At 39.8% G+C, this 17,739-nt stretch overlaps 1 protein-coding gene across 3 annotated transcripts in view; it reads right to left on the bottom strand.

The window, feature by feature from the left end:
• The window catches only part of Stxbp6 (syntaxin binding protein 6), a 232,713-nt gene that overhangs the window by 156,811 nt on the left and 58,163 nt on the right, over positions 1 to 17,739 (bottom strand). For all 3 annotated transcript variants that reach the window (XM_052185901.1, XM_052185902.1, XM_052185903.1), the window contains exon 2: positions 17,511 to 17,700. In XM_052185901.1, the coding sequence (XP_052041861.1) occupies positions 17,511 to 17,664 (154 nt within the window). In that variant the 5' untranslated portion in view covers positions 17,665 to 17,700. The remainder of the gene's footprint in view (positions 1 to 17,510; positions 17,701 to 17,739) is intronic.

The raw sequence follows: 17,739 nt of genomic DNA, 5'->3' as shown, positions 1-17,739 counted from the left end.
GAGGCAGCTAAGGAACTCTTAGCTGGCTCTTAGAGATGAACGTGACCAGCACTTTCCCCAGGAAGACAAGGTATACACCTCAAGAATGTATATAAGAAGTTACCAAACCTAGACATCAAAGCCCCTTGGGGATCTGCTGCATGATGACTCATGTTCCTATCTCCAGTAGACACATAAAAAGAAGCCCATATATGCCTGTAACCCCAGCACTGACAGATTAAGGAGGTGCTGAGACTTACCTAGGCAAAAAAACTGTGAGTTCCAGGTACAGTTAACTCAAACAAATGAGGCAGAAAATAATACAGGACACCTTCTATTGGCCTTTGCTTATTTGCCCCCTCTTGACAAGCCCCACACACACAGAAAAAGAGGAGGAGGAACAGAGAAGCCTTTTAACTAAGGTAACAATAAGGGAAATGAAGTCATTTCAAACCTTAACTGTTTTCTAAACAAAGTGAAAGTCTCTGGGGCTGCTTTCCTTCTGGTGTTCTTTGCAGTAAAATCAGTTTGAATCGGGAGAAAGGGCCAGCAAGCACGGAGCTGCTCTGCGTAATGGGGAGGGGCAGATGACCTAAAGGGAAAGGAAGTTCTACTAAGCAGAGCTGGGTACTATTAACAAAGGAAGGTGCTGCAGAGCAGTGGCACGTGCTGCTGTACTAGCGGCTTGGACACTGAGTTAGGAAGACTGTGTGATCCCAGGAGTTGAAAACCAACATTAGCAGCAAGCCTAGAAAATGAAGGAAGGAAGTTCAGCATAGCAGCACATGACTGCAAATCCAGCACTGGGCAGGTGCTGAGAGCTTGCCTGGGAGGACCAGAATAAGCATTAAATGAAATCATATGCATAAGCTGCTCCAGAGTCCAGTGACTGGCATTTAACGGATGTTCAATTACTATAGCTACTTTTGATTTCTCCCATCTGAAAGTTCTTTACTGCTCAACCCTTGGTCCACAGGATTCATGTTGTGTCTGGCAGGAAGAGAGAATAACTTTTTTAAGGAGGATGGCTAACAGGGTCATTCCATCACATGTAGTAAAAGGGCTCATGAGATGCCCACTTGAAGATGTTAGCTGCTATCTCTCTTGACCAGGGAGTTGTGTGTTGTGTCAAAATATCCACAAGCCGCTCATGCAACACCTCTGCTTTTATCCTGCTGAAGCCTCTGGGTCTTCCCCAGGATGCATAAAGGAAAAACCCACCTTTGTTTGTTTGTTTGTTTGTTTGTTTGTTTGTTTGTTCTGCTTCCCAAGCACCCAGCTGTTGTCTTTGTTGATACGAACAGATAACATAGTATATAAATTCCCTGTTCACTGCACACTGCCCTCTAAGTATGAGTTTAATTCTCTGTTACTGTGATAAAAAAAATATTGTGACAAAAAGAAACATAAAAGAAGAAAGGGCTTATCTGGTTCATAATTCAGTTTATAACCCATTACTGCAGAAAGTTAAAGCAAGAACTTACAGCCTCACACCCACGGTAAAGAGCACAAGGATCTTTACTGGTTTGCTCTTAGCTAGCTTTCTTCTCCCATCTTCCTATACCATTTAACAATCGAATCAATCCCTCAAGGACATGCCCTCTGGTCAACCTGACCTAGGTCATTCCACATTAAGACTATTTTTCCCAGGTGAATCACTGTTGTCGGGTTGACAGTTAAAACAGAATATCTGGGAGAAATAGATGACAGGAGCGTTTATCACCAGTAATATCTATGGACATTCACACAGGCATGGAAAATAGAATTGGAGCATGAGCCCTTAGTAGGCTCCTTATACCTATGCATAGGTCAGTGGTGAGTAGTGGTCTAGAACAGCTGTACAGAGCTCTTTGGAGCACAGAACATTTGGGAGGTGATCTGGGGATAGGATTCTACTTTCTATAACAGGTTCCCAGAGACCAGTGCCACCATAGTGGACCAACCGAGCAAATAACAGCTATATTATACTCACTGCACCTTTGACTGATGTTGTACAGAAAAGAACAGGACTTCAATAGGGAGTTCAGCATCATGACCTGGAGGCTCATGCACCTCTCATCCTTACAAACACTCCAAACCAGCAGCCTCAGAGCTCAGGAAACAACACACAGGAGGGAGAAGCCTGTCTCAATGGTATCTGTGTACAGACAAGTAGGTGGTGTCTAAGAATCTGTCTATGGCTATTTGACTCAAAATCCCAAGTTCTTTTCTTTACGATAGCATGCAAACTATTGGCTAATGATTCCCTCACATATAAAAAAAGCACAAAAGAAATTTAGGGGTTCAACTGACAGACAACAGGGTAAAGTAACTTAAAGAAAGCATTGCCTCTTAGTGATCCGGTTACAAGGGTCAGAATTCAGGGGCCAAACTCACTGCACCTTTGGCTGATGTTGTACAAAAAAGAACAGGACTTCAGTAGGGATTTCAGCATCGTGACCTAGGGGCTCATGCACCTGCTGCTGAGGGCTTTGCATCTATCTTCATATGGAGACAGGCAAGACATAGCCATGGACTGACACTTCAAAGCAAGTCCTTATTTGAAGGTGAAAAAAAAGACCAAACAAATAGCATTAGCATACAAATGAACATGGAAAAATAAAATGTTAAATGAGAAATTGTTTTTTGGAAGTTTCTTTTATATCCTGGATGAATGTTATCAAGTTACCAGAAATTCAAGACCCTTAGGGACTGGGTGGGTATGCAGTGGCTCACAGCTTACTAGAGCTTTAGACTCTCCATAGCACAAAGATATCTGAAGAAGAAACTAAGAATTGACAGCACATATCTTCAAAATAAAGTAAAAGAAAACAAACCTCAAAATAGTAAGGTAGATGTCTTAGTTACAGTTTCAGTGCTATAAATAGGCACCATGACCACAGCAACTATTATGAAGAAAAATATTTAATTGGGTCTATCTTACAGCTTACAGTTCATAGGTTTAGTCCATTATCATTGTGGTGAGTGGCCTGGCAGCAGGCAGGAGCACATGGTGCCAGAGAAATAGCTTAGAGTTCTACACCTGGATCCTTAGGATGCAGGTAGAGCAAGTGAGCCTGACTTGTGCTTCTGAAGCCTCATGGTCCACCCCCAGTGACTCACTTCCTCAATAAGACCTCAACTACTTCAACAAAGCCAAACCTCCTAATAGTGACACTCTGTATGAGGGTGATTTTTATTCAAACCACAACAGTGTTTATCTGTCCTCAAAGTCTAAGAACCTCACACAAAACAATAAGGTGGGTATTTGTATGGTTGCCTTGCTTTGCAACACAGTGACATTGCCTTCAAACCCAAAAACTCAACCCTCACTCTCCTGATGGTCAGGTCAAGGCACTGTGGGTGTCAGCAGGTAAGACAGACACAGACCGCAGACGAGTGGTATGTCCCACTGCCTTCTGCATTTACACATATTGTGTTTTAAGCATTAAGCATACTCTTGTGGCCCTTCAGATCCCTGAGACTATAGCCTCAATGAGCAGGATTCTAAACTCTTCACCAAATACAGTGTATTCAGTATTGTCAACTGGCTCTGACCAAGGTCTATGGTGCACCAGGCCAGAGGCTGGTGATCTCTTACAACTTACATACCAAACTCATAAGGCACATGTAATCTTTACTATCAAGAGGATAAAGAAGTACATACAGGCAGAGCACATTCTGTGATCAGAGCTAGAGACACAAGGACAAGATGTAAACAGAGTTGGGTATGACCTGCACTCTAGAACAGCACCCAAACCATCCAACATACTTAACCTCCACACATATCCAGCCTTGTTCAGGTTAAATCTCCACCAGCTTGCCACTGCATGTCTCATGATAGCACTCAAGTTTTTAAAATAAGTATTTTTTTTAATATTTTTTGATTTGGCATTTTTAGACAAGTCTCACTCTGTAGCTCCAACTGACTTTGAACTACACTGTAACCTGTGTGTGTTAAGATTATAGGTGTACATGAACACACACCAGTTTCACCATCACCCTTCATGGATGTGAAAATCACAGCTTTAAATGGCCAAGTAACTTTGTATATTTTATAGTTAGAAAGTCCATGTTTCTCTCTCCCAGGACACTTTTTGCCCTTACAAAGTTCTTTTGTACTTCCCAGACTTACCACCAATACATACTATGTACACAGAACTCTCATTTGAACCATACTGAGCCACATGTTTCTCCAGTCTGGTACTATAGGAATGGTGGAAAAGATTCACTTCAGCAGTGGCTTTTAATTCCTACTTTGCTAATATACACAGACAACTCTGTCTTCATGACTCACACAAAACTTAGGAAAATGATACTCCACAAAGTATCTGTCACAACACAAGAATCAGAAATAACAGTTGGATTCATAGTTATCTAAATAGTAAATTAGGTCTATGGAATGGTTTCAGGTCAAATTTCACTTTTAATACAAAAAAAGGTTGTGATGCTAACTAGTTAACTATACCATAAAACACTGGATGATTTGTGTAAACCAAGTATCATAGCCTCTAAAGATTTTTGAGTCCCACTGGTCTCTTCCTTCATCTAGTCAAAAATTAAAAGTGGTCATAAGGAAATTTAGAGTCATTTCTTAAAAGCTCTCCCCAGGCTCATGACCTGCTATTTCCAGCAAAGACTCAAAGAACACAATAAATAGAGAAAATGGTTCTTTTCTGCTCTTGACCTCTGTGTCCACAGAGCTATGAGATTTGGGAAGGAAGCAGGTTTAAAACATTATGTCTTGGCAATAAGATTCCAACCATCACAGTGGTAAGCAAAGAATATTTATTTGTAAGGCTGGCAATGTATGGATTTTAAAAACCACACAAGCATTACTTCTGAAACTAAAGGAGTCATTTACTGTGCTTCTGGTGCTAATGAGCTAATCTGTGAAAATGTATAACTCAAAGCTCTTTGGCATCATGTTTTGTTTTTTCAGTACTGTCTCAGTCAACACACACACACACACACACACACACACACACACACACACACACACATGCTAAAAGAAATACAAAGCTCATGCACTCTCTAAAGGTAAATCTCATACCATACAAAAAGTTCTAAGCAAAAGTACAATGATCAAGATGCTAATCCAGGTATTTGACATATTGTTTGTCAAATGTAAGCTCAAATGTAAATGATAGGACAGCACAGCATGGATAATAATCATTGTTCGATAAATGCAAAAAGTTGGATCCCCTAGTACCACTGCTTTCCAAAGTCACCTTCCGTAACTACAAACCCCAGGGAAATGTGTCCATTTGCAATGACACTGCAGTTTGCAAAGGTGTTACAAACTGTAATATTTCTTGACTAACATTTTAGATTAGGCCCTCTGAGAAGCTATATTTTTGAGAGTGCCAGTGAGGAGAGAGAGAGATTTCAGAATAAAAAGTAGCAGATGGCAGGATGGGATGCAGAGGCGCCGGCCAGCCGAGGGCATCTGAGTAGCAAATGTAGCTGGGGAAACAGGCAGAGCAGGGTTGCCCCACCCTGGGAATCTAAAACTCAAAGAATTAAGGACAAAGTTGAGGATACAGCTCAGTGGCTGGGTGTCTGCCTAAGACACACAAGGCTTTGGTTTGATGTCCAATGATTAAAAGAAAAGGAAATAGAGTTCAGCCTCAGGGCTAACTCTTATGTTGCTGGAGGAGAGAGAAAAAAAAATGGTATTTGTAGCAGCTCCAAACTCTTCAGTGAAAAAGAGTTTTATGACTTACTTTTCTCTTGGGAGATGCAGCATGTTGGATCTCAGAAAGAGCACAGTAGTTTCCCTTTATCTGTTTTAGCTTCCTTTGGTGTCAGTTACCAGTGGACAACAGAAGTGAAATATATTAAATAGAAAATTCCAAAAATAAACTCAGGTTTTCAGTACCTTTTTACAGTGCACTGTTAGTAAGTGTTTATGATTATTTTGCTTATTTCTCCCTGTATTAATTTCTTAGTTAACTTGGATCATAGGGATGCTAGACAGAGTAGCACACACACATAGGATTTAGCACTATGCATTGTTTCAGGCATGGCCAAGAGGCACTGGAATGTAGCCTGTGGGTGTAAGTGTAGGGGCACTGTGTTGGTATTTAAGTTCATAAGAGTCTTTTCTATAGAAGGTTGGGATAACAACCCTAAAACAAAGGATCTATACATATGCAATATAACAACCAACAGAAACATAGAATCATGTACAGCAGAAGAAAAGGCACTAGTCCCAAGAACTAACAGGTCATCCAGCAACCAGGGACATTGCTGTATCAGCACAGAAGGCGGCTCCCTGGGACGAATCGATGAGAAGCAAGTCCAGAAAGGAAATGCAGGTTTCCGTTTTATAAGAACTGTACAAAAGGCCAAGAAGCTTCAGAACTAAATAAATCGTAGCTCAACCTGACAATAATGTACCAAAAGCAAAGCTGCAAATGGTTGTATTCAAGGGAATTCAAAACAAACATTAGAATGGAAACAAATAACTGCATCAGCCAGGCTTCAGAACAGACATCCTGAGGTGGGTTGGCATCCTTTACTGTGCTTTCGATGCTAGTGAAGATGGTAGGTGCTAACCACTGGGACAGGAACCCCTTGTGTCTGGATGCTTACCACATCAAGCAGCTATTTCTTAAGTCAGAGACTTTACAAATTGATTAGAGTCCACTGGCCATGAGTTATTGGTACAGTAAGCAAGACTACTACCTTTGAGAACTCTCACCAGGAATCTGGAAATTTCACTTTATTTTATGTCCCTATAAATCATTCAAAATCTTCAAACATATTCATTATTTAATGACTAGCTAAGCTCTCTCTAATTTCTGGCTATTATGAATAGAGAAGAAAAGAAAATGGATAAGCAAGGGTCTGTGTAGTACGTTATAGAGTCCTTTGAATATATTTTGGGGTAGATGTGTTCCCAGCTTCCTGAGGACCTGCCACACTGATTTCCATAGTAATTGTACAAGTTTACACTTCTACTAGCAGTGGATGAGTCCCCGCCCAACGCCCCCCGCCCAGCCCTACCCCTGCCTTTCCCTGCACTGCTATAAGCTGCCATTTGTTTTATTAATCTTGGCCATTCTGACTCTGGTAAGAAGAAATTTCAAAATAGTTTTTATTTGTATTTCCTTTATGGCTAAGAATATTGAACATTTTATTAAGTGCTTCTTAGCGCAACCATTTTTGTTTCATCTTTTGAGAGTTCTGTAGTCAATTTTTAAATAAGGTAATTTGTTTTCTTGATGTTCAGTTTTTCACTACATTTACACAATACAATATTAACCAGCTGTTAAGAGAAATGAAACCTGAGTGAGGAAACCCAGGCCTAGGAAAAACAAATGCATATTTTCTGTTTGTGGATGCTTTAGATATATGTGCATGTATGCTTTTAAGTTTTAAATATCTTTATATTGAATGAATAACCACAGAAGGAAATCTAGTACCGGGGTAGAATCAGAGGGTCTACCAAGGGAAGGGAGATAGTGTACAGTGTTATAAAGAGATGAATGGCAAACTAGAATAAGATGATTATGTAGGGAGGATTGGAGTACAGTATAAAGGAAGGAATATGGGGAGAGACAACTAATATGAAAGGCCATTTGAAAAGCCATATAAATACCTACCATCATGGATACTTCCTAATATATTACATGCATATGTAATATATCACACATATATCACATATATCATATATATATATATATATATATATATATATATTCCTAACCCTGTAAATACCACAGGCTATTGTGAAGGTTAGTAGTTAATCTCCAGAACCTGACAGTAGGACCCTGTTGCTGAAGATAATACTTACTTATATTCTTGAACATGGAGAAGTAGAGCTAGTGCCCACCTAGAAACTTCTTCCCTATTGACTAGCATTCATGGTACTGGAAGGAACACAGCAGCCATGGTTATCTGCCCAAGATCAAACCAGTCAACATTCTAGGATGAGGTGGGTGCCTCATGGCTTCCTACCTCTAACCAAGGAGCTATGGATCATTGATGGTTTCTCAGGGAAGAAGAGTCAGATTTATAGGGCGTGGCTCCTGGTGGGTCGGCCCACACACCAGTGAATGACCTGGAAGTCAGTCTAGTGTATACTTAGAAGTGTCTGTACAGAACACATTGGAAGTTGATAAGTTATTAAATTAAAAAGGTGAAAATAAAATGACACCAGGCTTTTCCTTTCCAAGTACTTCCCCTATGCACTTTCTGGGTCTCCACGTCTAGAAGGAACTGATAGAGAAAAAGGACAGAACTGCACAGCTCCCTTTTATGGATGAACTCATATCTTTACAATCATTAATCCTCAAACAGGGCAGATGCGTCCCAGGCCCACAGGTCACCGAGCGTGTGCTACAGCTCACTCTGGCATGGTATGAGCAGGAGCTGTGGAGATACATCCTGATTTTCACTTCAGCCACTCAACTCAACCTCACCTGAAACTCCTTCCTTCCTCAGCTGCTGTAGCCAGAGAGAACAATCAGGTTGGCAAGAGGTAAAATATCAGGGTTTTTTTTTTCCCTTTTGTCTAACAGCAGTAGTTCTATGTTGCTAGGCTAGCCATTCAATCTCTGTGAGCCTTGTTCTTGTTCTTGTTCTTGTTCTAGGAATTAACTTTGCGAATGACTATGGGTTCTTTGTAGACGTAAAAACCTAGTATTATGTGGGTGGGGTGAACCTAAGAAGTTATTACCTATTAACTCAGTTGCTTTGTAGCTTCAGGTGTCGTATCTGATAAAATGTCAAAGTAAATTATTAATTAAGTGCACTGACCTAAAATGAAAAGCATAAGTATTTTGCTTGACATTTATTATTTCTCTAAAACCTCATCTAACAAAGCCAAAAGTAAATGACTAATGATTTCACAATCAAGCTAGCCAGACATCAAAGCCCCTCCTTTGCAACATGGTCAGGCTGTACTCTAAGTATTTGAAATACCTTCTTCTCTTTTTCTGCAAACAGTCTCAGTCACATATGGCAGTATACTTATACATACCCTCATATGGGTGTTGAAATCAAATTTCGGCATAATCCTTAAAGTTTCAAGCATCCTATGTATATTGATGAAAACTTGAGGGAGGACAATATTAAAAAGCATGAGGACTGCTCACTGTTAAATACACAAAAATGAATAGGATATTTTACTTTAAAGTAATTCTGGATGACTTAATTTTACAACAGTTGCATGTATGAGTGTTTTCTCTACATACACACGCACACTGTGTGCAAGCAATGCCTGTGGTGGTCAGAATAGAACATCAGATTGCCCTAGAACTGGATTTGTAAGCCACCAAGTAGGTGTTGGGAGCCTCTGCAAAGCTAGTGCTCTTCCTTCTGAACATCTTTTCAGGCCCCAGAATTAGGTTTGGAAATCAATTAATTTTCATCCAGGGCAAACATTCATAGGGAACAGAGAACTAAAGTTCTAGTCCTACCCTCCCCCTCCCCCCAGTACTGCAGGCATTTCCTATTAGTCATCCACACAGTTCCCAGTTTCTTCATTTATAAATGCATGCAACCCAGGCCTGGTAGTCCATGAGTGCACTTGGGGAAAAAAGCAAATGGATTTTAAGTCTGAGGTCAGCATGAGCTAAAGAATGAGACTCAAATTCCAAAAAATAAAAAATAAAAAAAAAAGTAATGTCTAGATCATTATTTCTCATGATCAAAATTGAAAAAAAAATCCAGCCAGAAGTAAATGGATCTGTAGTAGAAAAGAAACTATTAAATTTATCTTCATAAAAAATTATGCAAAATAAAATTCTTGTTACCATGTTAAATAAGAGGACAAAATTGTATCTAGAATATTATAGTGAAGAAATATCAAAAAGCGTGAAAGTTAAAAAAACTGATGTCAGGATTTGTACATATTTTACATATGGATTTTCCTCCCCTCCCCCTTTTTTGTCTAGTGGTATATTACTTCTTTCAAATACATACATGTGCATATGGATATGAATGTTTTATATATTACATGTACTTGAGTGTATGTATCTACAAGTGTGCAGAGAAATGCTCTAAACTTCATAAATCCATCAACTATAGAAAGAATTCTGATCAGATGTCAGAAGGGTGTGGCTGCTGCTTAGGAGGGCCGCTCTCAGCTTCCAATGTTCCCTTTATAAAAATAGAAACTTGGATCTTAAGAAGTAACGGACAGGCATGAGCTTGGCATGACAAATCCACTTCCAAGCGCTCATGGGCTTCACAGAGCAGTGTGGTTTGTTAAGCAGATATGAACACTGCATGCAGTCTAACATGAGGTCCACAGCCTCAAACACATGGGGTCCACATATGGTAGATAAAAATAACTCGTGTCGAGAGGTGGGTGGAAGTGACAGAAGTTACATCATCATAGAGGTTACAACTGAGACACAAAATGCAGGCCCCATTTTGATCTCGATAGCTCTCCTGAAGGAAATGTAGACTGAAAATTATCTCTGTGAGACAAGAGCATTTGGGGAAAGACCTGATGTAGTAAGTGCCCATTAAATGATCATTTATTCTTCATGTTCTAACTCTGCCTGTCGGGGAAAACACTCTGGTACTCCAAGATCCTGAGACAACAGCTTTCTACTGTGGGTCACAATGGAAGCATTTATAAATTGCTCATTTTAGATGACTCCAAAAGTCCAAAGACAAAAGATACTTCCCTATTTTCTCCTTGGTAACGGGACTATTGGGTGGAATGAAATCTCTCTTCAGCAATCTAATGAATTTAAAGGGAACTGAGAGACAGACACCAACCAGCAGCATCTCCTTGTGAGTAACAACTTCTGTAGAGCCAAAGCTACTCTGATCCATATTAAACCCCAGGGTTAGCCCCTCGAGCTCAGGTTTTGCATTATGGAAATCAGAGAGCCTCAGCAGGAGTGGGAGAAGGCTCCCACCCCTATTAGAGGCTTACTTCTGGTGAGGAGAACCCCAGCAGCGCAGTACTGAGTGACAGTGTGGATGTGGTTGGGAGCACGCTTGTGCTTAGAGAACAGTAGCCAACTGGCAGAGTGAGCCTTACAGTCCTGGAAAACTTGCCAAGTGAACTGTGCTTCTGGTCATTTGTAGTTTCTTCTGGAAAACTCTGCATATGGTTTAGCATGACTAATTAGGGCAAAATATCAATCAATCCTAGACTCTCTCTCTCTCTCTCTCTCTCTCTCTCTCTCTCTCTCTCACACACACACACACACACACACACACACACACACACAGCCACACTGCCACACAGCCACACCACACACAGTAACAGGAAAGAATTGCAGAAACATAAACAAGAACCTGAGCTGGCTTTTAAAAGTTGGGCCCCAGACATCTGTGTCAGCCTCACCCACTTCTGTTGTTTGGTTAGCAGCACACTGGACTGACCCCAGAGAATGTTTTGTTCTTTTTTGATTTTTCTTTTGATATAGTGAAGATAGGTGTAGGAAAATAGCATCTCACATTTCAGAGAGAGGAACCTGACAGACTAAGCTGGTTCTTACTCCCAGCAGACAGGGTAATACATAAACACCTACGAGGTTATAGTCTTAATGTTTTCAACCCAAATCCCTGAGACAGAACTGCAACACATACGGTGCCAGCTAACAGTGGGCCTTGAGGAGGAAGGTTGGAAATAATTTTGGAGTAAAGAGATTTAAGAGAAGCAAGAAAGAGACTTAGAAAGCAAGGATCAGAATGACTGAGCTTGTTGCTGGGTGGACCACAGGCAGAAGGGACAATTAAGCAGAAGCCGGGAGCCCCAGAGGAGCCGGAGGGAAACCAAATCTGATCTGCTGTGTGACAGTACTTTATGTGATACAAGGACCCATGTCTGTCACAGGCATGAATTTTAAAACCCTGCAGATGAATTAGCATTGCCTAATATAAACCTGACACTGCTGAGGTTGAATGGCCTCTGTTTCAGCTACGACATAGACACACCCAGAGCCCAGTTACCTTTCAAACTATTCTGGGGTACAGGTAACCAACACTCCCACTTTAGAGATCAGAACATTGAGCCTCAAAGCTTCAACGAAGTTGGGAATCAATGCTTTAGTAGACGCCAACTGAATGTCGAAGATGGTGCTCTACAATATAGGGTTTGAAATGCAAGGATAAGAGAGACTTGTCGTGATGGTTCGTATATGATTGGCCCAGGGAGTGACCCTATTAGGAGGTTTGCCCTTGTGGGAGAAGGTGTGTCACTGTGGCTATAGGCTTAAGACCCTCACCCTAGTTGCCTGGAAGTCAGTCTTCTACTAGCAGCCTTCAGATGAAGATGTAGAACTCTCAGCTCCTCCTGTACCATATTTGCCTGGATGCTGCCATGCTTCTGCCTTGATGACAATGAACTGAACCTCTGAGCCTGTAATCCAGCCCCAATTAAATGTTAGCTTTTATAAAACTTGCATTGGTCATGGTGTCTGTTCACAGCAGTAAAACCCTAAGACACTCATAGAATTCACACCTCTGCCCACAGAGGTACTGATAAATCCCAGATAATGTCTCAACACCAGAACAAAGCACACTGTCCTCTAAAGGCACAAGCTTAGAAAAGCCCCAAACCAAAGAACCATGTGCATGTTTGACAATGATCCCTCCTTGGTCACCTGCTGTTGAGATACCTACAGTTTCTTGCCTTGCTACCCAAGATCCAGAGCAAGCTCTGCCTTGGGGGCTCCCTAGTCACTTGTTCTACCTTTGCAATTAGTGAAAACTAATCCAAACCAGCACAAGTGAGTGAGTCAGCTGTGAAACTGCTCCTGGAAACAAGAGGGCTGGGTGGTGGGAGAGCGCACAGATGGCGTTTCCTTTTTAAAGGAAATGTTTTGGCACCGGCCTCTGTCAAGAGCTTTCCCTTGTTTCCATCTGGTTTGGGTCCTGGAACACACACAGGAGAGAATGGAAAAAGAAAACTCTGCCGGCGTGCTAAACCACTAGAAAAGCTGAAGTGCCTGCCAGTACTTCCTCTAGGTCCCCAGAGACCAGAGCATTCTGCTCAAGGAATGTCTTCATGTTGTGTTGAGAGAATGGGAGAGTCCTGTTCTTCAGACCTAGCCCTGTGTTGGAGAAAAATATTTGAAAGTGTGTATACTTTGGAGCAGAGAGTCTGTCTTGTGTGTGGTCTCAGCCCTGTATTCTCTAGCTGATCAACTGCATGCACTTAGCTCTGACTGGGTCATCTGGAGAGCAGGAATAACAGAAGCTGGCGTGTTGATTAACTGATATGGTACATATTAACTTCTTGGTTGTCTATTGATGGGCTCATCTGTTCAAAGGGGCTTTAGAAAAGATAATGATGTTACTATTAACTTTCATAACAAATTACCTAGAACCATAAGAACATCTAAGAACACTTCCATTATACAAATAATCAAGTTTGTCACTATGAGGAGACACTGAAGTTCTCTGGAGAGTTGGTTTCTAGGACTCAAATATGTCTACTAGCAGCACCTTTAAATGTGTATAGGATTAACAGCTTGGCTTACAGATCTTACCATACAGCCAAAACCGAAAGCACAACCTGTAGGAAACAAGACAAGGCCAAGGAATGCCCATCGGCTGCTTCAGATAGTGAAGAGGGATGTTTGGTTTTGGAACTCACACCCGACTCTTATATACACAAGAAGAAAGCAGAACACAGTAATTACGGGAATACAAACTATTGTCAGACTACCCAGGTTCAAAACCAGGTACTGCTACTCATGACGTTAAGCCAGCTAATTCATGTCTGTCTTCAGTTCCTCACCTAGAAAATGAGAAGAACTATGTCACAGAAAGGGTAGGATGGGCAATCATAGACAAAGAAATGGAACCAAGGGTTACAACTATGTTAACCAATCATTTCATTATTACAAGGAGAAAAATTATCAATAAACATTACAGAGAATATTGCAGTTATATAAAACTAAAAAGACTACAAGAAACATAACAGAAATAACAAGGGTAATTTCGTATTTCATTGCTTTCCAAAGTTACTTAACTTTATGGCTAAGTTTACATAGCAAATATTTATAATAGAGGTGTACGCCAACAAGTCCTACACCTGTATAAAAGCGTTAATCAACACCTTCAACATAGATAGAAAAGGAATACTTCTCTATCACGTGTAAACAGAGAAGAATTGCCCTTTCAAATAACACCTGAGCTATGTCAGAGGCATAGGGGTACTCTAGCACCAGTCTAGATTTTACTTTTTAATGGAGGCACATAAAACTGTAGAACTTTAACCAGAAACAAAAAAGAAGGGAACTGAAAAGTACTCTTTAAAATAAAATTCAGTAGCCCAAATAAGTCATTATGTCACATATTCCAGTGAACAGTCCATGGTCTAAGTCCCTCAAACGGTAAAATGTTTCAACCTTAGTTGTGAGTACCATCCATTTAATACTTGCAAAGTGCAGATGGTTTCCCCCAAGCTTCCTGGTAAAGTTAGTGCATCGTGGAAGAGGCCAGTGTTAGTGTTCCTTGAAAGGTTCTGGGGTTACTCCCTGGAACAGCTGCTGAGATACAGGGCAGGTCCCCATCCTCCATCCTCCCATCTACAGCATTCTGAGGAACACATTTGCATAAATTACTTCATCAGAGTGTATTCAGAACTTTTTTTAACACGACAATTTTGTTCTTTCTACAAGTCTGTAATAATTTGAGAAGAACTAAAGGTTTTTCTGTTTTAACAAGATATGTAAAAGAATGTGCTAATCACAAAAATTGGTTTCCATGTGCTTCTTCTGTGGAGGCACAGCAGCAGCCAGGGACAGAGTATATCCATTTATGAATATGAAAGCTAATATCAAGTATTATACATGCCAAATTAACATAGGATTAGGTAAACAGGTTGTAAGGATGAAAATTACAGAATTTCAGCAGAAAACTGAACTGTAAGAACAAAGCAATTTTAATTTAGCATGTTTCAGTTTAATTTATAGGCTCAAATTATCATGGAGAGATAAGCTGAATCTTTATCCTTTGAATGTATTAATATTTCCAAGTCTATACCCGAATCAGACAAATAACAAGTATTAAATCCAAACAGTACCATCCACCAAGCACTTAATATATAACTTCACCTAGCAATGTGGGTGGTGATAAGAAAAACTTAGAAGAACATATCAGCCCTAGCTTTGAACAACCTAATGATGTTTTTCACACATCTATCCTTGTGGCCACATGTACTAGTAGTTCATTTCTTTTCATTATTGGATAAATTCTACTTCACAGATATAAAATACATTGTTTATTCACTCAGCATAGGTGGAGATTTTAATTATCTCTGTTTTTGTTGTTAGGAATTTACAACTTGTCATGTATGAGATATTTACTAAGTGTGAGGTATTTACTAAGTACATAACTATGTATATGGTTCTGTGATTGGCTCATTTGTAAGACTTTCACATGAACAGGTTTTGCCTATTTGCTTGTATTCTTTTGGTTTTTAAGGCAAAGTTTTTAAGGCAAAGTTTTTAAGGCAAAGTAGGCCTGGCTGACCTGGAAGTGACTCTGTAGACCAAGCTTGCCTTGAATTCAGAGATGCATCTGCCCCTGCCTCTCAAGTGCTGGAATAAGAGTATGTGCCACTTTACCTAGCGTATATTCACACATTTATCAGCCCAAAAAATAAAAGAAAGAGCTGACCTGGGTGTTCAGGTCAGAAAATGTCAAATTCAATCTCCTGTAAAGAAATTGGAATGACTACCTTTTTCCTTCCAAAATAATAGCTAAAGAAAAAGCAAGATAGATCCTTTTATTCCCTCTACTTTGGCATATATTGAAAATACTTCTTTACAATATATAATCTCTCTAAAAATAGTAAACTTTATTGTTACATACCTCTGGGTCTCACATTATAAATTATGTATGACACAAAGAAAAAAAATCACATAAACACTAGTTAAGATACTAAATAACTATACCAATGCCTAGATGCATATTTTGCAAGCTTCTTTTTTTTCCTTTATCTTAATGCTTCATAATATTTAAAGGATGGCTAAAAAATGTTGCAGAACTTGCTGTAATGTATACAAAAGTTGCCTGTTATAAATGAAGAGTTGGTTTTCATCTTCTAATCGCACAGGCGATTTACACTAAGAGCAGGAAGAGGCCTGTCATCCTTGCTTTCACTTCAAAACCTCCCACTTGGAGTCAGTTACAAAGAAGTTGTCCCTAATAGTCTAAGGAAAATGGAACAACTAGAGAGACCATTTGCATAGCTAATAAGACTACCATTCCTCTCCCCAATGCTGCTCACTCACAACCTGCTTCAAAACACGGAAGCCCTTTCATCCGAGCAGGACATTCTTCCAAACCTGCATATCTGTATTTTTCTTTTTGCCTTCTTCATAGTTTATAATTATGTGGATTTAAAAAAAAATCAATGAACACAGTAACCCAGACAACTTGCAAATGTTTTTTTATAAGTATATCCTTAGTACCTAGGACACTTGGCATATAAAATATAAAAAAATATTGATTAACTTGTTAGTTAAAACAGTTATCTGGACTGATAAGCCTCCAAGCTGTATATAATCACAAAATAGAGGTAGCTGTTACTTTGTTTATAAGTAAAAAAGCAGAATGCAACAAATATGTGTGTGTGTGAAAGCTACCTGGTCCTTTTCTGCCCTGGTTTTCATTCTATTGTCTATTTAACTGTCAAATCGACTTTATGAACCCAAAGGCCTTGGTAATTAACAGAAATGCAGCAGCTGAAAGTCCCAGGTCATTATCTCTAACTCTATGAGAAAAGGTTATGCTTCCTTTAGATGAGACTGTTAGAATCCCCAATACCAGTCTCAGATACTTTATGATTAGAAACAGTATAGAATGGATAAATGGATTCCTATTATGAGAAAGCGCACCTGAGAAATATTACAAATGCCCTTAGTGCTTAGCCTAGCATCACCCAGAAGCTCATGAAAAATTTATCTGGATTGTTATCTCAAAAAACTTGGTTGGTATCCACAGTTAAGCCCACAGATCTCTCTAATCACAAACAGAAAGAAAAATAATAATAATCCAACAAAATTCCAAGCTTTACAAAACAAATGATTACTCTTCACAAGGCAGTGGCTGCCAGGCCAAGCAACAATGATTTGTGTATGGAATCTTCTCTGTCCTGTTCCAGAAAGTACCAATATTTGTCTCAAGAAAAACTATTCCTAATTGTTGGCAACAGTCTAGCAATAAATAAATAAATAAATAAATAAATAAATAAATAAATAAATAAAAAATAAAAATGAAAATGAAATTTTTAAAAAGTGAAGCTTAGTCTGCTAATAGTGACAATTATCCAAATACCAAGAAGAGTTCTAAAACAAAGCTCTCAGAGGACGGACACTCCCTCTGAAGGAAAGAACAAATAAGGAGATGCCTGCCAGACTCTGCAGAAACTCTTCAGGGACTGGAAAACTGAACTTCGGCATCTTTCCAGTACAAAGACATCTCAACAACAGAGGAGAAGGTGCAAGTAAACAAGGATGAGGGAATGAGAACAAAGAAGGTAAAAGACTGGAAGGGGAGACGGTACCAAATGAACGCAACCCTCGCATGCCTTACAATAGCCATCTTAAAACAAATTTCATTACCTGACAGGCAGATATAAGTCAAGTATTCGCCTTGACCCCCAGTTGCCAAGAAAGGAATCTTTTTCTTTGTCCGTCTCTTGACTTGGACAGCTCCCAGCATTCTTTCATCAAGAGGTGCAAAAATCTCCTTGCTGATGGCAGACTTGGCACTCATTGTAGAGCCCACCCAGGAGGGCACGCAGGGGATTTTCTGAAGAAAAAGAAAAGGAAAGTTGGAACTGATGATATC

The sequence above is a fragment of the Apodemus sylvaticus genome, chromosome 6 (assembly GCF_947179515.1).
Source record: "Apodemus sylvaticus chromosome 6, mApoSyl1.1, whole genome shotgun sequence".
Classification (NCBI taxonomy): Eukaryota; Metazoa; Chordata; class Mammalia; order Rodentia; family Muridae; genus Apodemus; species Apodemus sylvaticus.
Note: the sequence above shows the minus strand (reverse complement) of the source record. Positions and strands in the feature narration are given on the sequence as shown.